This window comes from Globicephala melas, chromosome 5 (assembly GCF_963455315.2).
Source record: "Globicephala melas chromosome 5, mGloMel1.2, whole genome shotgun sequence".
In the NCBI taxonomy this organism is placed as follows: Eukaryota; Metazoa; Chordata; class Mammalia; order Artiodactyla; family Delphinidae; genus Globicephala; species Globicephala melas.
Genome location: NC_083318.1, coordinates 103537752 through 103564887, shown reverse-complemented (window position 1 = coordinate 103564887; position 27136 = coordinate 103537752). Strand labels below are relative to the sequence as shown.

Below are 27136 nucleotides of genomic sequence, written 5' to 3'. Positions count from 1 at the left end.
ATATTTGAGAAAAAGTTTGTACAGTATACAAAGAAAAATGCTTTACTTTTACATTTATTCCAAAATAATCTGTAAAGTAAATATGGATAATACTTCCATATACATTATTCATAAGCTAATAGTTTTTACTGTTGATGCAACCTGAAAAGATACAGGCAGAAAGAAGATCAGTGATACTACGGTGTAACTAAATTAACACAGTAACGCTGCAATACCACTGAGAGCCCTTAGTTCACCTGGTTGATAAATAGCAATGAATGGGTTATAGTTTAGTTACAGTCATTATACGGAAAGGAGAAGGTCATACAAGGAGTGATTATTCAAAAACAGGTAAGTATTTGGCCTTCATATGTTTCTTTGGTTTTTACATAAGCAGAAAAAAAGGAGAATACGATGGCCCATATTAAAAGAAGTCAGGCATTAGAAATTTTTTTTTTAAAAAAGGTTTTGATCTGCCTCTTAGTTCTACTGCATATTTATTTAGCTTCCAAGGGAATTTTTTGCTTTGTGATCTTTGCCAAGGCCCTATTTGTATCAAAGATCTCAGTACCTATCTGTTCCTGATGGATAGTACAGAGAAAATCTATTCCTTTCCCTTAGTGTAATAGCAAACCAGGATGGTTTCTTGTAGAAGTGGCTGCTTTTGATAATGATGATTCATACACAGGGTTAAACGATAAAGGAACTGGTTCTAGAAGATACCATTTATAGAAGAGCTAATTAACTATCCATTTAGTCGTTCAACATTTTTTCTGAAAGTCACTAAGCTCGGGATTGTGGTAAAATATAAATATCTCATTCTGGATCAATAATACTACCATATACTAATACATAAGAATATCAACAGCAAGCATGTACATAATGTTTACTGTGTGTCAACCTTACAGTTTATACTTCAGCTTATTCCATAACTACAGAGAGAGAAAGTAACTTTTGTCCAAGGTCACACAGGTAGTTAAGTGCTAGGGGCGGGATTCAAATTCTGGCTCCAGAGCCATATTCTTGACCTCTAAACCAGGGCTTATACTCCTCTGTACTACTGACATTTGGGATCTTTGCTGTGGACAGCAGTCTGTGGATATTTATCCTGTGTAGGATAACAGTAGTACCCCTGGCCTCTACTCACTAGATGCAAGTAGAACTACCTTCCTCCTCTTCCCCCTGCCCTCCCACCGGTTATGACAACTAAAAATGTCTCAAGACATTGCCAACTGTCCACTGGAAGATAAAGCAGCCTCTGATTCAAAACCACGGCTTTAATCTGTTGTACCTTTCCTAGAATCAGAACTCTAAGAAGAAAACTATATGAATATATATGTATGCATCTATTAAACAAAGTAGAAGTGGTACATCTGTGCTAAGGAAATTCAAAAGGACAAGATTACTTCTGATTATAGAAGAAATTTAAAGCAGGGGGAGCTTAAGCTGAGGTTTGAATGTAGGTTATGTGTCCCCTCTCTGTGTTCTCTTAATATTTTGTACAGATCTACTATTACTGTACATATTTCCATTACTATTATTATTACTATCATTAATTTCTTTTTGTCTATCTGTCCATTACACTGCTGGCCCTTTGAGGTTAAGGACTATTTCTTTCTTTTTTTAAAAATGTATTTATTTATTTTTGGCTGCATTGGGTCTTCAATGCTGCATGCGGGCGCCGAGGAGGGGCTACTGTTAGTTGCGGTATGCAGGCTTCTCATTGCGGTGGCTTCTCTTGCTGCGGAACGTGGGCTCTAGAGCTCAGGCTCAGTAGTTGTGGCACACGGGCTTAGTTGCTCCACGGCATGTGGGATCTTCCCGGACCAGGGTTCGAACCTGTGTCCCCTGCATTGGCAGGCAGATTCTTAACCACTGCGCCACCAAGGAAGTCCCAGAACTATTTCTTATTCATCTTTGTAACCCTATGGCCTAATATACTGTAGAATATATAAGTTCTCAATAGATGCTGATTGAAAGAATGCTTGGTACATAGGATGTGGACATGTAGAAATGCAGAAGAGCACTGTTATACAAAAGAGTGAAGCCAGCTTCCCTCTTTGTTTCCTGGTGCGCGAGGAGAGTGGATTAAGAGCGCTGCTTAAAGGAGCTCCAGACACGGGCGCGAGCTGCGGCTAGAGACGGGCATGAGACACTAAGGCTGCTGCTGCCGCCACCAAGAAGGCTGTGTGTGAGCACAGGTCACTCTCCACACCTCCCTTCCAGGGAGCCTGTGCAGCCCGCCACTGCCAGGGTCCCGGGATCCAGGGACAACTTCCTCGGGAGAAAGTACGGCGTGCCTCAGGCTGGTGCAACGTCACGCCGGCCTCTGCCGCCGCAGGCTCACCCCACACTCCCTACACCTCCCTCCCCATGGTCTGAGTGAGCCAGAGCCCCTGAATCAGCGGCTCCTTTAACCCCGTCCTGTCTGAGAAAAGAAGAGACGCCCTCCGGCGACCTACACGCAGGGGCGGGGCCAAATCCAAAGCTGAACGCCGGGAGCTGTGCGAACAAAGAAGAAAAAGGGAAATCTCTCCCAGCAGCCTCAGAAGCAGCGGATTAAATCTCCACAATCAACTTGATGTACCCTGCATCTGTGGAATACCTGAATAGAAAACGAATCATCCCAAATTGAGGAGATGGACTTTGAGAGCAAGATTTATTATATTTTCCCCTTTTCCTCTTTTTGTGAGTGTGTATGCTTCTGTGTGAGATTTTGTCAGTATAGCTTTGCTTTCACCATTTGTCCTAGGGTTCTATCCATCCGTTGTTGTTTTTTTTAACTTAAAAAAATTTTTTTTCTTAATAATTACTTTTTTATTTTAATAACTTTATTTTATTTTACCTTACTATATTTTATTTTCTTTTATCCTCTTCCTTTCATTCATTCTATTTTATCTCCGTTTTATTCTGAGCCGTGTGGATGAAATGCTCTTGGTGCTGCAGCCAGGAGTCAGTGCTGTGCCTCTGAGGTGGGAGAGCCAATTTCAGGACACTGGTCCACAAGAGACCTCCCAGCTCCACGTAATATCAAATGGCAAAAATCTCCCAGAGATCTCCATCTCAACACCAACACCAAGCTTCACTCAACGACCAGCAAGCTAAAGTGCTGGACACCCTATGCCAAACAACAAGCAAGACAGGAACACAACCCCACCCATTAGCAGAGAGGCTGCCTAAAATCATAGTAAGTCCACAGATAACCCAAAACACACCACCAGATGTGGACCAGCCCACCAGAAAGACAAGATCCAGCCTCATCCACCACAACACAGGCACTAGTCCCCTCCACCAGGAAGCCCACATAACCCACTGAACCAACTTTAGCCACTGGGGACAGACACCAAAGACAACAGGAACTACGAACCTGCAGCCTGCAAAAAGGAGACCTCAAACACAGTAAGATAAGCAAAATGAGAAGACGGAAAAACACACAGCACATGAAGGAGCAAGATAAAAATGCACCAGACCTAACAAATGAAGAGGAAATAGGCAGTCTACCTGAAAAAGAATTCAGAATAATGATAGTAAAGATGATCCAAAATCTTGGAAATAGAATAGACAAAATGCAAGAAACATTTAACAAGGACCTAGAAGAACTAAAGATGAAACAAGCAACGATGAACAACACAATAAATGAAATTAAAAATACTCTAGAAGGGATCAATAGCAGAATAACTGAAAGAGAAGAACGGATAAGTGACCTGGAAGATAAAATAGTGGAAATAACTACTGCAGAGCAGAATAAAGAAAAAAGAATGAAAAGAACTGAGGACACTCTGAGACCTCTGGGACAACATTAAACGCACCAACATTCGAATTGTAGGGGTTCCAGAAGAAGAAGAGAAAAAGAAAGGGACACAGAAAATATTTGAAGAGATTATAGTTGAAACCTCCCTAATATGGGAAAGGAAATAGTTAATCAAGTCCAGGAAGCACAGAGTCCCATATAGGATAAATCCAAGGAGAAACACGCCAAGACACATATTAATCAAACTGTCAAAAATTAAATACAAAGAAAACATATTAAAAACAGCAAGGAAAAAACAACAAATAACACACAAGGGAATCCCATAAGGTTAACAGCTGATCTCTCAGCAGAAACTCTGCAAGCCAGAAGGGAGTGACAGGACATATTCAAAGAGACGAAGGAGAAAAACCTACAACCAAGATTACTCTACCCAGCAAGGATCTCATTCAGATTTGATGGAGAAATTAAAACATTTACAGACAAGCAAAAGCTGAGAGAGTTCAGCATCACCAAACCAGCTTTACAACAAATGCTAAAGGACCTTCTCTAGGCAAGAAACACAAGAGAAGGAAAAGACCTACAATAACAAACCCCAAACAATTAAGAAAATGGGAATAGGAACATACATATCGATAATTACCTTAAATGTAAATGGATTAAATGCTCACACCAAAAGACACAGACTGCCTGAATGGATACAAAAACAAGACCCATATATAGACTGTCTATAAGAGACCCACTTCAGACCTAGGGACACATACAGACTGAATGTGAGGGGATGAAAAAAGATATTCCATGCAAATGGACCAAAAGAAAGCTGGAGTAGCAATTCTCATATCAGACAAAATAGACTTTAAAATAAGGACTATTAAAAGAGACAAAGAAGGACACTACATAATGATCAAGGGATCGATCCAAGAAGAAGATATAACAATTGTAAATATTTATGCACCCAACACAGGAGCACCTCAATACATAAGGCAAATACTGACAGCCATAAAAGGGGAAATCGACAGTAACACATTCACAGTAGGGGACTTTAACACCCCACTTTCACCAGTGGACAGATCATCCAAAATGAAAATAAATAAGGAAACACAAGCTTTAAATGATACATTAAACAAGATGGACTTAATTGATATTTATAGGACATTCCATCCAAAAACAACAAAATACACATTTTCCTCAACTGCTCATGGAACATTCTCCAGGATAGATCATATCTTGGGTCAAAAATCAAGCCTTGGTAAATTGAAGAAAATTGAAATTGTATCAAGTATCTTTTCCGACCACAACGCTATGAGACTAGATATCAATTACAGGAAAAGATCTGTACAAAATAAAAACACATGGAGGCTAAACAATACACTACCTAATAACGAAATGATCACTGAAGCAATCAAAGAGGAAATCAAAAAATACCTAGAAACAAATGACAATGGAGACACGACGACCCAAAACCTATGGGATGTAGCAAAAGCAGTTCTAAGAGGGAAGTTTATAGCAACACAATCCTACCTTAAGAAACAGGAAACATCTCAAATAAACAACCTAACCTTGCACCTCAAGCAATTAGAGAAAGAAGAACAAAAAAACCCCAAAGTTAGCAGAAGGAAAGAAATCATAAAAATCAGATCAGAAATAAATGAAAAAGAAATGAAGGAAACGATAGCAAAGATCAACAAAACTAAAAGCTGGTTCTTTGAGAAGATAAACAAAATTGCTAAACCATTAGCCAGACTCATCAAGAAAAAAAGGGAGAAGACTCAAGTCAATAGAATTAGAAGTGAAAAAGGAGAAGTAACAACTGACACTGCAGAAATACAAAAGATCATAAGAGATTACTACACGCAACTCTATGCCAATAAAATGGACAATCTGGAAGAAATGGACAAATTCTTAGAAATGCACAACCTGCCAAGACTGAATCAGGAAGAAATAGAAAATATGAACAGACCAATCACAAGCACTGAAATTGAAACTGTGATTAAAAATCTTCCAACAAACAAAAGCCCAAGACCAGATGGCTTCACAGGCGAATTCTATCAAACATTTAGAGGAGCTAAAACCTATCCTTCTCAAACTCTTCCAAAATATAGCAGAGGGAGGAACACTCCCAAACTCATTCTACGAGGCCACCATCACCCTGATACCAAAACCAGACAAGGATGTCACAAAGAAACAAAACTACAGGCCAATATCACTGATGAACATAGATGCAAAACTCCTCAACAAAATACTAGCAAACAGAATCCAACAGCACATGAGAAGGATCATACACCATGATCAAGTGGGGTTTATTCCAGGAATGCAAGGATTCTTCAATATACGCAAATCAATCAATGTGATACACCATATTAACAAATTGAAGGAGAAAAACCATATGGTCATCTCAATAGATGCAGAGAAAGCTTTTGACAAAATTCAACATCCATTATGATAAAAACCCTGCAGAAAGTAGGCATAGAGGGAACTTTCCTCAACATAATAGAGGCCATATATGACAAACCCACAGCAAACATCGTCCTCATTGGTGAAAAACTGAAAGCATTTCCACTAATATCAGGAACAAGACTAGGTTGCCCCTCTCACCACTCTTATTCAACATAGTTTTGGAAGTTTTAGCCACAGCAATCAGAGAAGAAAAGGAAATAAAAGGAATCCAAATCAGAAAAGAAGAAGTAAAACTGTCACTGTTTGCAGATGACATGATACTATACATAGAGAATCCTAAAGATGCTACGAGAAAACTACTAGAGCTAATCAATGAATTTGGTAAATAAAGTAGCAGGATACAAAATTAATGCACAGAAATCTCTGGCATTCCTATACACTAATGATGAAAAATCTGAAAGTGAAATCAAGAAAACACACACATTTACCATTGCAACAAAAACAATAAAATAGCTAGGAATAAACCTACCTAAGGAGACAAAAGACCTCTATGCAAAAAATTACAAGACACTGATGAAAGAAATTAAAGATGATACAAATAGATGGAGAGATATACCATGTTCTTGGATTGGAAGAATCAACATTGTGAAAATGACTCTACTACCCAAAGCAATCTACAGATTCAATGCAATCCCTATCAAACTACCACTGGCACTTTTCACAGAACTAGAACAAAAAATTTCACAATTTGTATGGAAACACAAAAGACCCCGAATAGCCAAAGCAATCTTGAGAACAAAAAACGGAGCTGGAGGAATCAGGCTCCCTGACTTCAGACTATACTACAAAGTTACAGTAATCAAGACAGTATGCTACTGGCACAACGACAGAAATATAGATCAATGGAACAGGATAGAAAGCCCAGAGATAAACCCACGCACATATGGTCACCTTATCTTTGATAAAGGAGGCAGGAATGTACAGTGGAGAAAGGACAGCCTCTTCAATAAGTGGTGCTGGGAAAACTGGACAGGTACATGTAAAAGTATGAGATTAGCTCACTCCCTAACACCATACACAAAAATAAGCTCAAAATGGATTAAAGACCTAAATGTAAGGCCAGACACTATCAAACTCTTAGAGGAAAACATAGGCAGAACACTCTATGACATAAATCACAGCAAGATCCTTTTTGACCCACCTCCTAGAGAAATGGAAATAAAAACAAAAATAAACAAATGGGACCTAATGAAACTTCAAAGCTTTTGCACAGCAAAGGAAACCATAAAGAAGACCAAAAGACAGTCCTCAGAATGTGAGAAAATATTTGCAAATGAAGCAACTGACAAGGGATTAATCTCCAAAATTTAGAAGCAGCTCATGCAGCTCAATAACAAAAAAACAAGCAACCCAATCCAAAAATGGGCAGAAGACCTAAATAGACATTTCTCCAAAGAAGATATACAGACTCCCAACAAACACATGAAAGAATGCTCAACATCATTAATCATTAGAGAAATGCAAATCAAAACTACAATGAGATATCATCTCACACTGGTCAGAATGGCCATCATCAAAAAATCTAGAAACAATAAATGATGGAGAGGGTGTGGAGAAAAGGGAACACTCTTGCACTGCTGGTGGGAATGTGAATTGATACAGCCACTATGGAGAACAGTATGGAGGTTCCTTAAAAAACTACAAATAGAACTACCATATGACCCAGCAATCCCACTACTTGGCATATACCCTGAGAAAACCATAACTCAAAAAGAGTCATGTACCAAAATGTTCATTGCAGCTCTATTTACAATAGCCAGGAGATGGAAACAGCCTAAGTGTCCATCATCGGATGAATGGATAAAGAAGATGTGGCAAATATATACAATGGAATATTACTCAGCCATAAAAAGAAACGAAATTGAGATATTTGTAATGAGGTGGATGGACCTAGAGTCTGTCATACAGAGTGAAGTAAGTCGGAAAGAGAAAGACAAATGCAGTGTGGTAACACATATATATGGAATTTAAGGAAAAAAAATGTCATGAAGAACCTAGGGGTAAGACAGTAATAAAAACACAGACCTACTAGAAAATGGACTTGAGGATATGGGGAGGGGGAAAGGTCAGCTGTGACAAAGTGAGGGAGTGGCATGGACATATATACACTACCAAATGTAAAATAGATAGCTAGTGGGAAGCAGCTGCATAGCACAGGGAGATCAGCTCGGTGCTTTGTGACCACCTAGAGAGATGGGATAGGGAGGGTGGGAGGGAGGGAGACGCAAGAGGGAAGAGATATGGGAACATATGTATATGTATAACTGATTCACTTTGTTATACAGCAGAAACTAACACACCATTGTAAAGCTATTATACTCCAATAAAGATGTAAAAAAAAAAGAGTGAAGCCACAAAGCATAAGACCTGTTTAATAATCACTGACTACAACTTGTGACTCTGAAAGAGGAGTTGAAAAATGGTTGGAATCAGACTCTGGAGAGGTTTTCTATGTTTTGTTAAGGAATCTGTACTTAACTGAGTAAGTGGGCCCATGCAGTTCAAACTGGCATTGTTCAAGGGTCAACCATATGTCAAAAATTTAAATGCACATACTTTTTGATTTCATAATTTTACTATTAGGAAATTATTAGGTTAATTTTTGAACCTATATGCATTGATTATGGGAAATGATATTCATTGCAAATTCTGAATTCTCCAAAGTTCCCTATCTAAATTATCACAGCTTACTACACACAATATATATAGTTGTTCCAAAATTTCTTTTCATAGCCTTGACAATGCAATTAGATCTTCTGATGTTAATGGCATTACCATCCTCAGACTGGATATTCCTATCAAAAACATTTCCATCTTCCTTGTTTCATGAAATCAACTGTCGAAACTCTGTCAGGTTTTCTTCCACTATAACCCCACTATCCTCACCTCTATAGTTCCAAGGCATTGCACGATTTTTAGATCTTTCCCCTAGATTATTAAAGTGTTCCAGTTAGATTCTTACATAACCTTTTATCTCACCTACTTATCCACTTTCATCAAACTTACCCTCTGAAATAACAAATTATATCATATCACTCTCCTAAAAATATGCCCCAGAAGAAAGTCTCAAGTTCTGGTATTCAAAGTGTTCTTCATTCTGACCTATAGTCTCCCCTTAACCACAGCCTTCCAGGTAGCTAATGCTACAGCCCAGCCAGCCCTGCTACTGCCCTGACCAAACATTCCTCTATCACAGTGGACAATTTCCTACCCCTTAGCATTACACATCATAGCAACCCTGAGGGGAATCCCCACTTCTACCTATTTTCAATTTTCTAAATTCTACTCACTCTTTGTAGCTCAACACAAATGCTACCTTCTCTGCGGTATCATTCTAAATTAGAAATTGCTTCTCTTCGAAACTTCCAAACTACTTTATCCCTCTATATAGCATTCATTTCAATTTGCCTTATATTATAGATATACATATATGTATATATATAGAATCATTAACAAATTTTTAAAATATTTTCCACATGAGAAAGTGTTGACATAAAATACAAAGACTGAAAAATAAATCTTAAAATTCTTTAAGCATCTTAGAAAAACACACAAAAAAGGCTATAAATGTACTAGAAGATCTATTTAATTAATAAAAAAACATTAACCAGATAGTTGCTACTGTAAAAACATCAAGTTGACAAATACTAAGAGAGAGAGAAAGAAAAAAAGAGAAGGAAAGAGAGAAGGAAGGAGGGAAGTAGGAAAGAAGTGAGGGAGGGAGGGAAGGGAGGGAGGGAAGGAAGGAAGGAAGGAAGGAGGGAGGAAGGGAGGGAGGGAGGAAGGAAGGAAGGAAGGAAGAAAGGTCCAGTTATATTTGTATCTTCCTCCCAAGCACAGTGTTTTATACAGAGCAGGCATTTAATAAGTATTTTAAAACATGAATTAATAATGGCTCACATTTTTTTCATATTTTTTCTTAGATCCATACATTTTTATAAAACTAGTTTGAATTTTTAAATATGAACTTCTTGGAATACATGATCATTTTATTTTTTAATTGAAGTATAATTACTGTACAATATTACATAAGTTACAGGTGTACAATACAGTGATTCACAATTTTCAAAGGTTAGTCTCCATTTATAGTTATTATAAAATATTTGGCTATATTCCTCATGTTGTAGCCTATTTTATACCTAATAGTTTGCACCTCTTACTCCCCTCTCCCTTTCCCTCTCCCCACTGGTAACTACCAATTTGTTCTCTATATCTGTGAGTTTGATTCTTTTTTGTTATATTCACTAATTTGTTGTACTTTTTAGATTCCACACATAAGTGATTACATGATCATTTTAAATTCAATGGATGTTTTTCAGAGGGTTGAAGGTAGCCCAGTGTCTACTTTTTCTACCCCCACCAAAACAAAAAACAAAATAAAGCAAAAAAGACTTAATGTTACCTTTTCAACATCGGAGAGAGAAGTTAGTGATTGATTTTGAAGAACCTCTGGTGCAGTGAATGCTCGAAGATCCTGACTGGAAATATTTTCATCTGTAAATGACACGCTACCAGATGGCAGCAATAGCAGAGACCATGGAGAAATGATGAAGCCAAGGGCAGCAGGATCAGCTATGCTTACTGGTTTGTAACCATACAGAATGAAAAGAAAAAAGAAAGATAAATGCTTAAAATTAAGGGATCACAGATCACATAAATGAATACCCCAGCATATTCATATATATGTGCAGTTACATACACCAAATCAACATGCTACAAAATGAGAGTGGGTTTCATACACCTAATACTGCTAGCATTATTAACAACAATGCCTTGATTTGGCTTAGTCTTTCAAACTTAGACTAGATGGCAGATCTTAGAAACTAGAAATAGAGAACTTTCATTGTCAGTCATGAGACTATACTTGGTTCAAATACTTATCACAGTGATAAAGAGATATGAATAAGAATCAACAGTTCTTACATTTTGTTGGGTGGAGGGTGGTTCATGGATTCCTTTGAGGATTTGGTAAAAACTATGGTTGAGAGACCATTTCAAGAAAACTGCCCATAAATATAAAACCCTGTAAACAAAAGGTGTTTGGGGACTTCCCTGGTCGTGCAGTGGTAAAGAATCTGCCTGCCAATCAGGGGACATGGGTTCGAGCCCTGATCCGGGAATATCCCACATACCATGGAGCAACTAAGCCACAACTACTGAGCCTGCACTCTAGGGCCTTCAAGCCACAACTACTGAGCCCGTGTGCCCAGAGCCCATGCTCCACAACAGTAGAAGCCACTGCAATGAGAAGCCCGTGCACTGCAACGAAGAGTAGCCCCCACTCGCCGCAACTAGAGAAAGCCCGCGTGCAACAACGAAGACCGAAGGCAGCCATAAATAAATAAATAAACAAATATATATATATATATATATATATATATATATATATATATAGGTGTTCATGGATATCCTTAGAGGCTGTTTATGGACCCCAGGTTAACATTCTCTGATTTAGACTACAGTGTTCTGAAACTGATAGAAAATAATTCCTTTGAAAATTCATCAGATTTAGAATTAGTTTCCAACTACAATGAAAGTCTCCTTTTTTTTTTTTTAAAGAAGATGTTGGGGGTAGGAGTTTGTTAATTAATTAATTTATTTTTGCTGTGTTGGGTCTTCGTTTCTGTGTGAGGGCTTTCTCTAGTTGTGGCAAGCGGGGGCCACTCTTCATCGTGGTGCGCAGGCCTCTCACTATTGCGGCCTCTCTTCTGCGGAGCACAGGCTCCAGACGCGCAGGCTCAGTAGTTGTGGCTCATGGGCCTAGTTGCTCCGCGGCATGTGGGATCCTCCCAGACCAGGGCTCGAACCCGTGTCCCCTGCATTCACAGGGAGACTCTCAACCACTGCGCCACCAGGGAAGCCCGAAAGTCTCCTTTTTGCATCAAGATATATATAGTCTTGTATGCGTTTATTCATTATTTCAGTAGAATTTCAGGCAGCTCTGTGCTACCAAATGTGATCAATGTGGGCTCTAATTTTGCTATGTTTTGATGTTTGTCTTTATGGGTGCCTAAGAGCTCAGTTTAAGAGTATTAAAAAAAAAGTCCTTAGATTTCAGCAGGCCTCCTCTAAAAGTAAAGCTATACATTGGGCTCAACAATACAGACTTATTAGAAGGAATATTATTTGACCTCCCATTTCAAAAGGAAATTAAATAGGTTTGAAGGTAAATGTTAAATAAAACTGAGTTACAGACGCAAGAAATCTCTATAGGAAGGTCACAGAAGGCCGTTGCCCACCAATGCCATGCTTATTCAATCTGAATATGTTACACTGCTCTCTAAGTCAAATCGTAAGAAACTGGCAGAAGTCTATAGAATAGTTTATCAAACATACAGTATCTATGCTTTCCTAAAAACAACTTTCATTAGAAGTGAATCATCCATCCTTTCTGACTTTTTTTTTTTTTTTTTTTTTTTTTTTGCGGTACGCGGGGCTCTCACTGTTGTGGCCTCTGCCATTGTGGAGCACAGGCTCCGGACGCGCAGGCTCAGCGGCCATGGCTCACGGGACAAGCCGCTCCGCGGCACGTGGGATCTTCCCCGACCGGGGCACGAGCCCGTGTCCCCTGCATCAGCAGGCGGACTCTCAACCACTGCGCCACCAGGGAAGCCCCCTTTCTGACTTTTTAACCTCTAACTATGGTCAAGATTCTGATAATCAGAATTTGACTTACACTGAAAAAAAAGTAAACTATTAAAATTCATTTCTCCTTTGAAGAGTAAAAAGCCAACTGTACGTCCTCCTGTATTCTTATGAATTTGAAACATGTCTTTAACAACTGTGTCAAGGAAGAAAAATGTGTTTGAATGCATCTTTAATCAGTCAGCATATCTTATGTGGCCCTGAGGCCGAGTTACAGACTAGTGGTCCTCACATTCCTACTCAACCACACATCAGGTTGCTAAGAACATGACTCAGAATTCTCATGGCAAAATATGTTTCAATGAATCATCATAGCTGTTAAGCTTAGGTATACTATTGCCTTTCACAGCCACTTTACACACTGTCTTTTACTTGAGATTTTTCTTGTTTCTTGAGGTAGGATTTTATTGCTATAAACTTCCCTCTAGGTTTGGGTCATTGTGTTTTCATTGTCATTTGTTTCTAGGTATTTTTTAATTTCCTCTTTGATTTCTTCAGTGATCTCTTGGTTACTGAGTAGTGTATTGTTTAGCCTCCATGTGTTTGTAGTTTTTAGTTTTTTTCCTGTAATTGATATCTACTCTCATAGCGCTGTGGTCAGAAAAGATACATGGTACGATTTCAATTTTTTAAAATTTACCAAGGCTTGATTTGTGACCCAAGATATGATCTATCCTGGAGACTGTGTCATAAGCACTTGAGAAAAAAGTATATTCTGTTGTTTTTGGATGGAATGTCCTATAAATATCCATTAAGTCCATCTTGTTTAATGTGTCATTTAAAGCTTGTATTTCCTTATTTATTTTCATTTTGGATGATCTGTCCACTGGTGAAAGTGGGGTGTTAAAGTCCCCTACTATGATTGTGTTACTGTCGATTTCCCCTTTTACGGCTGTTAGCATTTGCCTTATGTTTTGAGGTGCTCCTGTGTTGAGTGCATAAATATTTACAATTGTTGTATCTTCTTCTTGGACTGATCCCTTGATCATTATGTAGTGTCCTTCTTTGTCTCTTGTAATAGTCCTTATTTTAAAATCTATTTTGTCTGATATGAGAATTGCTACTCCAGCTTTCTTTTGATTTCCATTTGCATGGAATATCTTTTTCAATTCCCTCACTTTCATACGGTATGTGTCCCTAGGTCTCAAGTGGGTCTCTTGTAGACACCATATACATGGGTCTTGTGTTTGTATCCATTCAGCCAGTCTATATCATTTGGTTGGAGCATTTAATCCATTTACATTTAAGGTAATTATCAATATGTATGCTCCTATTACCATTTTCTTAATTGTTTCAGGATTGTTTTTGTAGGTCTTTTCCTTCTCTTGTGTTTCCTGCCTAGAGAAGTTCCTTTAACATTTGTTGTAAAGCTGGCTTGGTGGTGCTGAATTCTCTTAGATTTTGCTTGTCTGTAAAGGTTTTAATTTCTCTGTCAAATCTGAATGAGATCCTTGCTGGGTAGAGTAGTCTTGGTTGTAGGTCTTTCCCTTTCATCACTTTAAATATGTCCTGCCAGTCCCTTCTGGCTTGCAGAGTTTCTGCAGAAAGATCAGCTGTTAAACTTACGGGGATTCCCTTGTATGTTATTGTTGCTTTTCCCTTGCTGCTTTTAATATTTTTTCTTTGTATTTAATTTTTGATAGTTTGATTAATATGTGTCTTGGCGTGCTTCTCCTTGGATTTATCCTGTATGGGACTCTCTGTGCGTCCTGGACTTGATTTACTATCTCCTTTCCCATATTAGGGAAGTTTTCAACTATAATCTCTTCAAATATTTTCTCAGTCCCTTTCTTTTTCTCTTCTTCTTCTGGGACCCCAATAATTCGAACGTTGGTGCGTTTACTGCTGCCCCAGAGGTCTCTGAGACTGCCCTCAATTCTTTTCATTCTTCTTTCTTTATTCTGCTCTGCAGTAGTTATTTCCACTGTTTTATCTTCAAGCTCACTTATCCATTCTTCTGCCTCAGTTATTCTGTTACTGATTCCTTCTAGAGAATTTTTAATTTCATTTATTGTGTTGTTCATCATTGTCTGTTTGCTCTTTAGCTCTTCTAGGTCCTTGTTAAACCTTTCTTGTATTTTCTGCATTCCATTTCTAAGATTTTGGATCATCTTTACTACCATTACTCTGAATTCTTTTTCAGGTAGACTGCCTATTTCCTCTTCATTAGTTTGGTCTGGTGGGTTTTTACCTTGCTCCTTCATCTACTGTGTATTTCTCTGTCTTCTCATTTTGCTTAACTTACTGTGTTTGGGTTCTCCTTTTCGCAGGCTGCAGGTTTGTAGTTCCTGTTGTTTTTGGTGTCTTCCTCCAGTGGGTGAGGTTGGTTCAGTGGGTTGTGTAAGCATCCTGGTGGAGGGGACTGGTGCCTGTGTTCTGGTGGATGAGGCTGGATCCTGTCTTTCTGGTGGGCAGAACCACATCTGGTGGTGTGTTTTGGGGTGTCTGTGACCTTATTATGATTTTAGGCAGCCTCTCTGCTAATGGGTGGGGTTGTGTTCCTGTCTTGCTAGTTGTTTGGCATGGGGTGTCCAGCACTGGAGCTTGCTGGTCATTGACTGCAGCTGGGTCTTCGCGTTGAGATGGAGATCTCTGGGAGAGCTCTCACCAACTGACATTACATGGGGCCTGGAGGTCTCTGGTAGTCCAACGTCCTGAACTCGGCTCTCCTACCTCAGAGGCTCAGTCCTGACACCCAGCCGGAGCACCAAGACCCTGTCAGCCTCACAGCCAGGTACGTGGGGATTTTCTTGCCTTTTGGGAAGTCTGAGGTCTTCTGCCAGCATTCAGCAGATGTTCTGTAGGAGTTGTTCTACATGCAGATATATTTTTGATGTATTTGTGGGGAGGAAGGTGATCTCCACATCTTACTCCTCCGCCATCTTGAAGATCCTCCCCCGCACTGTCTTTTAAAAGCTTCTTCTTGGGTATCTCATGCACAAATACCACAGAATCGGGGCTTCCCTGGTGGCGCAGTGGTTAAGAATCCACCTGCCAATGCAGGGGACACGGGTTCGAGCCCTGGTCCGGGAATATCCCACATGCTGCGAAGCAATGAAGCCCATGCGCCACAACTACTGAGCCTGTGCTCTAGAGCCTGCGGGCCACAACTACTAAAGCCCATACACCTAGAGCCTGTGCTCTGCAACAAGAGAAGCCACTGCAATGAGAAGCCCACGCACCGCAACGAAGAGCAGCCCCCGCTTGCCACAACTAGAGAAAGCCCGCGTGCAGCAACGAAGACCCAACACAGCCAAAAATAAAAATAAAATAAAATTAAAAAATTTACAAATACCACAGAATCCAGCCAGAGAAGAACTCAAACAAGGCAGAAGAATATTTTCTTTGCCAAAAGATGCTATTCAAAATATTGAGATTTCACATGTCATGGACATAATAAAATAGTCTATAATCAATTCTTTTCAAATTAGTAACTAAATGGAACAAACACTAGGAGACCAATTCAGAAGGCAATGCACTAATATCTGTTATGAGATGATGATGGCCTGGAACCACAGTGGTAGTGATAACCTGTTGGAATGCAAGTATATCTAGAGGTAGTGACAACAAAATTTCCTGACAGACTGGATGTGCAGTGAGAGAAAGAGGGGAATCAGGATGACTCCAAGAGTTTGGTCTCAGGAACAGGAAGGATGGAGTGTCATCAACTGAGAGTAAGAAGACTGTAGAAATAGCATAGGTTGCTGAGGTAGGGGCTGGGAGATAGTGGTAGTAATTAGAACTGTACTTTGGGACCTATTAAGTTTAAGATATCTGTTAGATATTCAAATGGCGGTGTCAAATATGCAGTTGGATCTCAAGTTAGGGAGAAAGGCCTGAATTGGGGAGTTACTGGTCTAATAGATGGTACTGAAAGCCTTGTAACTGGATGAGATGACCAAAAAGTGAGTTAAGATAGAAAAGAAATCAAGGACATTGGACAGTGCTGTGGGGTACTCCAACTTAAGACCAATTGCTCCTTCTCAGTCTTTTCTTCCAGCTTGCTGAACCTAAGAGAGGAGGATGGGATTCTAACTCTCATGCCTAATTCCTGTCATCCTTATTTGGGGACAGAATTATGATTTCTGGTATATCTATTACCATTTGAATTTATAAATTATTAGGGATCACAGCTAACACAGAAGCATGAATGCCATCCAGAAGTCTAAATGCTATGTCTTGTCCTGCCATTCTTGGTATTGCTATCCACTCAGACCTGAAAAGAGCTTGCTGCACTCCTCCTCCTTATCCCAGGCGACAGACTGACCCTACCCTCTCCTTGACAGGGTAGCACAGAACAGAAACTGTTGAAGGTGAAAGTAATCTGTAATTGCTTATCACTTTGAAATTAAGAGGTTTACTCACTTAACAGCACAATGAAGATCAGCAAAACTAATCCTCTGACAAGAACTGTACCTTTCAACTTTTGCTTCATACAATAGGTTTTTGTTTCTTTGTTTTTACTGAACATCTAAAGTATACCCATATTTTAAGTACTATATATTTAAACATAATAGTCTCAAAATTCCAAGTCATTTGCCCATAGAGTCCATAGTTTTATTGGGGAGATAAAATGTATTCATAAATAAATACAAGATAAAAAGTATAAGGTATTTAAAAGACAATACAAAAGGAAATTCAGAGGAAATTACTTCAGTTACAATGAAGAGAGAATTAATTTTTTAAATATATGTGGTCCTTTAAGACGAGTAAGATTTGACCATGGTTAAGAGGGAGATTCCAAAGAGAAGAAACAGCCAAAGCAAAGGCATATGGTCAGGAAATTATTAAGTTTGTACAAGGAATAAACTCCAAGAATTTGGAGCACAAGAATGGTAGACAGCAGTGAGAAACAGAATTACCAACGTGGGTCATATTTTTACTTGTTAAAAAACACACATACAAATAAATGACACAAATATTTTTGTTGTTTTCAAATGTGATTTTTAAATGTCTTGTAATAAAGCTAAAGCAGCTGTGACAACAAACTACATTGTTGTCAAATTCCCAAAGTACACACACAACATTTAAGTGCTCCATTCTTCAGAAAACAAACCACAAAATATATTTTTCAGTAACTGTAAAGGGTCATGCAAACCTTCAAGTGAGGAAATTTAGAGTCATGGCTACAATCAGTCTAATTCACCCTCCTTCTCTAACTAAAAGAAAGGAATTTAAAGCAAATGGATTCAAAATCCTTCAAAGAATGCTAACAAAAGAATATTTAAAAATGGAATTCCAGAAGCTTGTAATTTGGTGTCCCATAATGTTTTAGTTGTGTGATGACTATCCTCAAGAATGCTATTATTGTTTAAAAGTAAATCTGATGTGAACTGATTCCAGGACTCAAATGATTCTATTTAAAGACTTTTTCCAAACATTCCACAGAGAAAGTTGCTTAATCAAAATTTCAAGCAGTTAGAGGCAAAGTTATAAATAAGCAGAAATTTGATATGCAAAGAAACATCTTAGAGCTTCTTTCCAATATTCCCTTAAACTAAGCCCCATACCTATATGTTTCCCCCCCACTGAGGGGTCTTACCATTTCCTTTAGATTGTCCCCTTCATTTAATTTTCTTGGCCTTCCAGTTACAGTATAAAAATTAGAGAAATGATCATAACTGGGTAACAAACATGATGAGGCAAAACAATCGAAAGCATCAGCAAATCATCTAAAACACTCAGAACAACAATGAAACCATTTTGACCTGAAAAGTCCCTTTGCCTATCTAAGCACATATATGTTCTATTATAGTACTTGGCAAAATCTATGCAGAGGCCACTGTTTCAAACTCTGAAGGATCTGATGAAGTCATTCTATGATACAGAATTCTCTCAAAAATTCAGTTCATGTGTGCATAAAAATACACACACACACACACACACACACACACACAGAGACAGTGTTAAATCAATCATCTGGTGTAACAATGCACAAACAGAAAAAAATATGGTTTAGAATATTTCCCCTATATTTTAACATTCTCTTGATAGTAAAGCTTTGTGATAAACTATTTAAGGTTCACTGCAACTCACCAAGAAAAAAAAGGAGAGGACTCAAATCAATAAAATTAGAAATGAAAAAGGAGAAGTTACAACGGACACCACAGAAATACAAAGGATCATAAGAGACTGCTACAAACAACTATATACCAATAAAATGGACAACCAAGAAAAAATGGACAAACTCTTAGAAAGATACAAGCTGCTAAGTCCAGATTAGGAAGAAATAGAAAATATGAACAGACCAATCACAAGTACTGAAATTGAAACTGTAATTAAAAAACTCCCAACAAACAAAAGTCCAGGACCAGATGGCTTCACAGGTGAATTCTATCAAACATTTAGAGAAGAGCTAACACCTATCCTTCTCAAACTGTTTCAAAAATTCACAGAGGAAGATACACTCCCAGGCCCATTCTATGAGGCCACCATCACCATGATACCAAAACCAGACAAAGATACCACAAAAAAAGAAAATTACAGGCCAATATCACTGATGAACATAGATGTAAAAGTACTCAACAAAATACTAGCAAACCAAATCCAACAATACATTAAAAGGATCATACACCATGATCAAGTAGGATTTCTCCTAGAGATGCAAGGATTCTTCAAAACCTGCAAATCAGTGTGATACACCACATTAACAAACTGAAGAATAAAAACCATATGATCATCTCAATACATATAGAAAAAGCTTCTGACAAAATTCAACACCGATTTATGATAAAAGGTCTCCAGAAAGTGGGAATAGAGGGAACTTACTTCAACATAATAAAAGGCATATATGACAAACCCACAGCTAACATCATTCTCAACAGTGAAAAGCTGAAAGCATTCCCTCTAAGATCAGGAACAAGGCAAGGACGTCCATTGTCACCACTTTTATTCAACACAGTTCTGGAAGTCCTTGCCACGGCAATCAGAGAAGGAAAAGAAATAAAAGGAGGACTTGCCTGGTGTTGCAGTGGTTAAGAATCTGCCCACCAATGCAGGGGACACAGGTTCGAGCCCTGGTCCAGGAAGCTCCCACATGCTCTGGAGCAACTAAGCCCATGTGCCATAACTACTAAGCCTGCGCTCTAGAGCCTGTGAGCCACAACTACTGAAGCCCGCATGCTTAGAGCCCATGCTCCGCAACAAGAGAAGCCATCGCAATGAGAAGTCTGTGCACTGCGACGAACAGTAGCCCCCGCTCGCCACAACTAGAGAAAGTTTGCATGCAGAAAGAAATAAAAGAAATAAAGAAAGAAAAGGAATACAAATTGGAAGTAAAACTGTCAAATATTTGCAGATGACATGGTACTATACAAAGAAAATCCTAAAGATGCCACCAGAAAACTACTAGAGCTCATCAATAAATTCAGTAAAGCTGCAGGATACAAAATTAATACACAAAAATCTCTTGTATTCCTACATACTAATAACAAAAGGTCAGAAAGAGAAATTAAGGAAATAGTCCCATTTACCATCGCATCAAAAAGAATAAAATACTGAGGAATAAACCTACCTATGGAGACAAAAGACTTCTACTCTGAAAACTATAAAATGCTGATGAAAGAAATTGGAGATGACACCAACAGATGCAAGGATATACCATGTTCTTGTATTGGAAAACCAAATATTGTCAAAATGACTATACTATCTAAGGCAATCTACAGATTCAATGCAATCCCTATCAAATTACCAATGGCATTTTTCACACAACTAGAAAAAAAATTCTAAAATTTATATGGAAACACAAAGACCTCAAATAGCCAAAGCAATCCTCAGAAAGAAAAACAGAGTTGGAGAAATCAGACTCCCTGACTTCAGACTATACTACAAAGCTACAGCAATCAAAACATCATGATACAGATGATGCAAAAGCAGAAATATAGATCAATGGAACAGGATAGAAAGACCAGAAATAAAGTCACATACCCATTGTCAATTAATCTATGACAAAGGGGGCAAGAATACATAATGGAGAAAAAACAGTCTCTTCAATAAGTGGTGCTGGGAAAACTGGAAAGCTACATGTAAAAGAATGGAATTAGAATACTCTCTAAAACCACACACAAAAATAAACTCCAAATGGATCAAAGAGCTAAAAGTAAGGCCGGTTACTGTAAAACTCTTAGAGGAAAACATAGGCAGAACACTTTTTGACATAAATCACAGCAATATCTTTTGTGATCCACCTCCTACAGTAATGAATATAAAAATAAACAAATGGGACCTAATTAAACTTAAATGCTTCTGCACAGCAAAGGAAACCATAAACAAAATGAAAAGATGGCCCACAGAATGGGAGTAAACAGTTGCAAATTAAGCAAGTGACAAGGGATTAGTCTCCAAAATATACAAACAGCTCATGCAGATCTGTGTCAAAAAAACAAACCCAATCAAAAAACAAAAAAAAAATGGGCAGAAGATCTAAATAGACATTTCTCCAAAGAAAACATACAGATGGCCAAAAAGCACATGAAAAGATGCTTAACATCACTAATTATCAGAGAAATGCAAATCAAAACTACAGCAAGGCGTCACCTCACACTGGTCAGAATGGCCATCATCAAAAAATCTATAGACAGAGGCTTCCCTGGTGGCGCAGCAGTTGAGAATCCGCCTGCCAGTGTAGGGAACATGGGTTCGATCCCTGGTCCGGGAAGATCCCACATGCCACGGAGCAACTAAGTCCGTGTGCCACAACTACTGAGCCTGTGCTCTACAGCCCATGAAACACAACTACTGAGCCCGTGTGCTGCAACTACTGAAGCCCACGTGCCTAGAGCCCGTGCCCTGCAGCAAGAGAAGCCACCGCAATGAGAAGCTCACACACTGCAATGAAGAGTAGCCCCCGCTTGCCGCAACTAGAGAAAGCCCACGTGCAGCAACAAGGACCCAAAATGGCCAAAATAAATAAAATAAATAAATACATAAATAAGAAAGTCTATAGACAATAAATGCTGGAGAGGGTGTGGAGAAAAGGAAATCCTCCTACACTGTTGGTGGGACTGTCAATTGGTACAACCATTACGGAGAACAGTATGGAGGTTCCTTAAAAAACTAAAAATAGAACTACCATATGATCCAGCAATACCCCTCCTGGGCATATATCCGGAGAAAACCATAATCTGAAAGGATGCATGCACCCCAGTGTTCACTGCAGCACTATTTACAATAGCCAAGACATGGAAGCAACCTAAATGTCCTTGGACAGAGGAATGGATAAAGAAGATGTAGTACATATATACAAAGTAATATTAGTCAACCATAAAAAAGAATGAAATAATGCCATTCACAGCAACATGGATGGGCCTAGACATTCTCATACTAAGTGAAGTAACTCAGACAGAGAAAGACAAATACCAAATGATATCACTTGTGTGGAATCTAATTTTAAAAAAAGAAACAAACAAATGAACTTATTTACAAAACAGAAACAGACTTACAGATATCGGAAAGAAACATATGGTTACTGAAGGGGAAACATGGTGGGGAGGGATAAATCAGAAGCCTGGGTTGAACACACACACACACACACACACACACACACACACACTACTATATATGATAGATAACCAATAAGGGCCTACTGTATAGCACAGGGGACTCTACTCAATATTTTGTGGTAACCTATATGACAAAGGAATCTAAAAAAGAAGAATATATGTGCATGTATAACTGAATCACTTTGCTGTACACCTGAAACTAACACAAGATTAGTAAATCAACCATACTCCAAAAAAAAAAAAAAATTCATGGGAAATTACAGTCTATGCTCCAAATTGATTCCCAATTAAAAATTTATTATTTCCTCATAAATTTTGTTACTAACTTTTAAAACTTCAGTTTCTCTAATATGAAACAACAGAATAGCAACTGCTTTTTGAAAATAAAATTATGCATTACAATTGGAATTAAGACATCTGTATAGGGACTTCCCTGGTAGTGCAGTGGTTAAGAATCCGCCTGCCAATGCAGGGGACATGGGTTCGATCCCTGGTCCCGGAAGATCCCACATGCCGCGGAGCAACTTAAGCCCATGCACCACAACTACTGAGCCTGCACTCTACAGCCCATGAGCCACAATTACTGAGCCCGTGTGCCACGACCACTGAAGCCTGTGTGCCCTAAAGCCTGCACGCCGCAACTACTGAGCCCAGGCGCCACAACTACTGAAGCCTGCATGCTCTAGGGCCCGTGTGCTGCAACTATTGAAGCCCGCGTGCCTAGAGCCTGTGCTCTGCAACAAGAAAAGCCACCACAACGAGAAGCCCGCGCACCACAACAAAAAGTAGCCCCTGCTTGCAGCACCCGGAGAAAGCCCACACACAGCAATGAATACCCAACGCAGCTAAAAATAAAATAAAATAATAAATTTAAAAACATCAATAAAAACAAGACATCTGTATAATATAAAATGATAATGATCACCTCTTCAAAGACATTTTACATCATGTAAATTTTCTTGATGTAGCCAATCATTCAACAGCATTTAATAAACTCCTATAAGCCTTTGGTCCTCAAGAACTTATGTTCTGATATAGTATGTCTCAGACTTTGCTAAGCATCCAAATCTCTAAACTCACCTAGGAGATTTAAAAATATATAACAAACTGTCAGCTTCATATCATTCCTTTTATTATCTGACATCATTAATTTAGTATATAGTCTCATTTAATAAGAGAGGCAGTAAGGTGTAATGGTTAGGACTAAAGCCAGAATCCCTGGGTTCAGATCCTAGGTTTGACATTTGTAGCTTACATTGCGATCTTAAATAAGTTACTTGGTCTCTCTGTGCCTCAATTTCCTTATCTGAATAGATAAGGCTGCTGTGGGGATTAATGCAAAAAGTACTTAGAAATGTTTCTCGCACACAGAAAATGCAATACAAAAGTAGTAGCTATTATTATTTAATAAAACTCTGAAGATACCAGATGCAGACAGTATATCTAAGAAAAGTCTCTACTTAAGTTCATCTTCAATCACCTATTTAGCTTTTTCCCCCACAATGGAAGACAAGGAACATACCATACATAACAAGTACTGTTTCAGAATAACAAACTTCTCAAATTACTCTATTTCAGATCTTTGGGGATTTGGGGGGCATTTCTTACCTAAAATTCATACTAGAAATACTGATGATTTAAGATACAAAGTATCCTAAAATACTGTTTTTTTCTTTACTTCCATGGGGATATATCTTCTATAAGTGTTCTATTTATTGCATGGCATTTCTAGTTAGCATAGATCCCAAATTTAGAAAAATCAGTTTAAAATTTTACAAGCAAGGAACTTTGTACTTGCTGAGTAACTACACATGTGAAATTGGTTTTACTGTACCTAGTCATTATCTTCAGGTATAACATGAATTATTAGATTCATGTTAATAAAAAATTATCTGAATGTACACATATCAACTATAGCAAGAGCATACAGTTTTAGAAATTTTTATTTGTAATAGAATTTACAGCATTCTGATAACACAAAATTATGCAAACTCGTCAGTCTAAATTGATATATATGAGCTTTTCACTAGAATAGGAAAAGACATTTTATCTCTTACTGATGACATTTAATCACACAAAGACACACATTCTTTTCTTTTTTTTTTTTTTTTTGTGGTACGCGGGCCTCTCACTGTTGTGGCCTCTCCTGTTGCAGAGCACAGGCTCCGGACGCGCAGGCTCAGCAGCCATGGCTCACGGGCCCAGCCGCTCCACGGCATGTGGGATCTTCCCGGACCGGGGCACAAACCCGTGTCCCCTGCATCGGCAGGCAGACTCTCAACCACTGCGCAACCAGGGAAGCCCCTTTTTCTTTTTTTTTAAACACTAAACACAAGCAAGCCACCTATCCAAACCACAACCACTGGAATCTTGGTATAACTTAACACATCAATTAGGCTTTTAGTAGTTTTGTTTTGTTATGTACTTGCAAGACTCTTGAGGTAATTCCAAACCATGCATCTTCATAACAAAACACTAATGAGATCTGAGTTTAACAAAAGTGATATATGTATGTAATCTATATTAGTAAAACTAAATTGGTTATGATTATTAAAAGCAATAGGGTTTAAAAACCTGGACAGTATGGATAGAAGGCAGCAGGTCTCTTAGCCTTTGCCCTCCTTTTCAGCAAACCTCCTTGGCCACCGGATCAGCATTAAAGAAACAGTTGTAGAAATATTTCTTCCTTCCATTCTTATCATATTCTGAAGAAACTGCCCACTTTGTTCCTTTAGCGTATTAAGTTCCTCCTCTCTGATTTTTCTTTAGTGTTCACCTTTCCCACCAATGTTCTTTACCCACATCAATAAAAACTGCACACCTCAAAATTATATGACAAAATACTGAACAAAATGCTTCTGTAACTCTGTTCTCACACATTTCTTCTAGAATATAAGTGGTTTAATAATAGGAAATATGAATTTCCTAAAGATCAAGTACAACACCATTATGATAAGGTAATTGCAATACTTGAAAAAAATGAATTTGTTTACAATGCTAACTCTAGACCACCAGTCCACACCTTTTAAAGTTGTCCTCTGCCCTGATCTACGACAATAACTTATCAATTTACATTCTGCTGGTCACAAAAAAATTTTATTTTGAATCTCTATTATGAAGAAAAATTTTCTTTCAACTTTCGAACACCAGGAACTCTAAATTATTCACTGAGGGAATATTCTGGATCTTCATTTTATTCACCAATCTTTATTACTTGTAGTTACATTTTCAAGTATGATTCAAAGGAAGTGTCAGCTTTTTTAACTGGAATACTAAAACAAACTTATTTACAAAGTGTCTGATTTTCAGGGCTTAGGGGTAATTGAGAAAGCAGAGTCCTCCTGTCTCCTAACTCACAGGATTTTTGTGTGAATTCTGGAGACAGGGCACAGGATTCTATACAGTATTTTCTAAAACCTTCCTGGGGGACTTCCCTGGTGGTTCAGTGGTTAAGAATCCGCCTGCCAATGCAGGGGACACGGGCTTGATCTCTGGTCCGGGAAGATCCCACATGCCATGGGGCAACTAAGCCCATGTGCCGCAACTACTGAGCCCACGTGCTGCAACTACTGAGCCTGCACGCCACAACTACTGAAGCCCACACACTCTGGGGCCTGCATGCTGCAACTACTGAAGCCCACGCCTAGAGCCCATGCTCTGCAACAAGAGAAGCCACCACAATGAGAAGCCCTCACACCACAACAAAGTGCAGCAATGAAGACCCAGCACAGCCAAATTAATTAAATTAATTAATTAAAGAAAGACTTATCAAATTGTATATTAAAAAAAAGCTTCCTGGGGATTCAGATGGGCACACCAATCTACCCGACACACAGACAGGAACCAATGCCCTTTTCAGGGGCAATAAAATAGTATCATAGCTCAATTAAGTTCCGTCTTGACCTTGTACTTGCTCCATCTCTATGTCAATTAACTAATACCAAGGATATCATGAGATGGAATACGTATGGCTTTAAATCCTTCCTTAAAGCTTAAAAATTTTTTTTTCACTTTATAAAGCCATGAATGAGGCATTTAATAAGAGATATGGTAAGCCAGAAAGTGTTACAAGAAACTATTTTATCAAATTATAATAAAGTCATTTTGTATTAGAAAGGCAGAATGACTACCAGAAATAATCTTAGACTAGAAGGGAGACCTAAACAGCTCTTCTCTATAAGAGGGAAGCTGAATAAATGGCACCAAACTGAGGATATCATTGACTGTGCATTTAGAAATGAATTCCCTTATGCAGCTGATAAAATTATCTCTATTTGTTTTTTTTTCTATCTTGTTCCCAAAGGAAAGCAAACTGTAAATGAACTTCCAATGCACTTTGCTTCTTTTCTGACACTTTCTTAAATCCAATGAATATCTACATTGTATCTCTTCAAACTTTGAGGTGAGCACCTTTGATCTCTTCTACCCTGATATGTCAATGTGGTATTAAGCATACAACCACTATGTGGAAAACATCCTGGGATTAATACCAATTTTTTATTTCCCCAAGGAGGGCCTAAACTTTGAGAGCAAAACTGTTACTTACGTCTATCATATTTTAGGCTGTAGACTTCCAATAGACAAATTTGCTTGAAGGTGGTTTCTTTCTTAAAATGCACAAATCATATCTTATCTGAGTATTCCATTCAAGCAGTTGCAAAAATGTTAATCTTGAATGGTAAAGTCTCTTTAAAAACTTGATTTTATTGCTAGTTTAACAATTTTGTCTAAGCAATCTTGGAACCAAGTGCTAAGCTTCGTAAAGCACTGGCATTTCTGTTGCCACCTAACAACTTCATGACAGCCC

General features: G+C 38.5%; 1 protein-coding gene across 12 annotated transcripts in view; it reads right to left on the bottom strand.

The window, feature by feature from the left end:
• The window catches only part of PTPN13 (protein tyrosine phosphatase non-receptor type 13), a 234925-nt gene that overhangs the window by 140810 nt on the left and 66979 nt on the right, over positions 1-27136 (bottom strand). For all 12 annotated transcript variants that reach the window (XM_060299633.1, XM_070045602.1, XM_070045603.1 and 9 more), the window contains exon 3: positions 10587-10765. In XM_060299633.1, coding sequence (XP_060155616.1) covers positions 10587-10765 — 179 coding nt within the window. The remainder of the gene's footprint in view (positions 1-10586; positions 10766-27136) is intronic.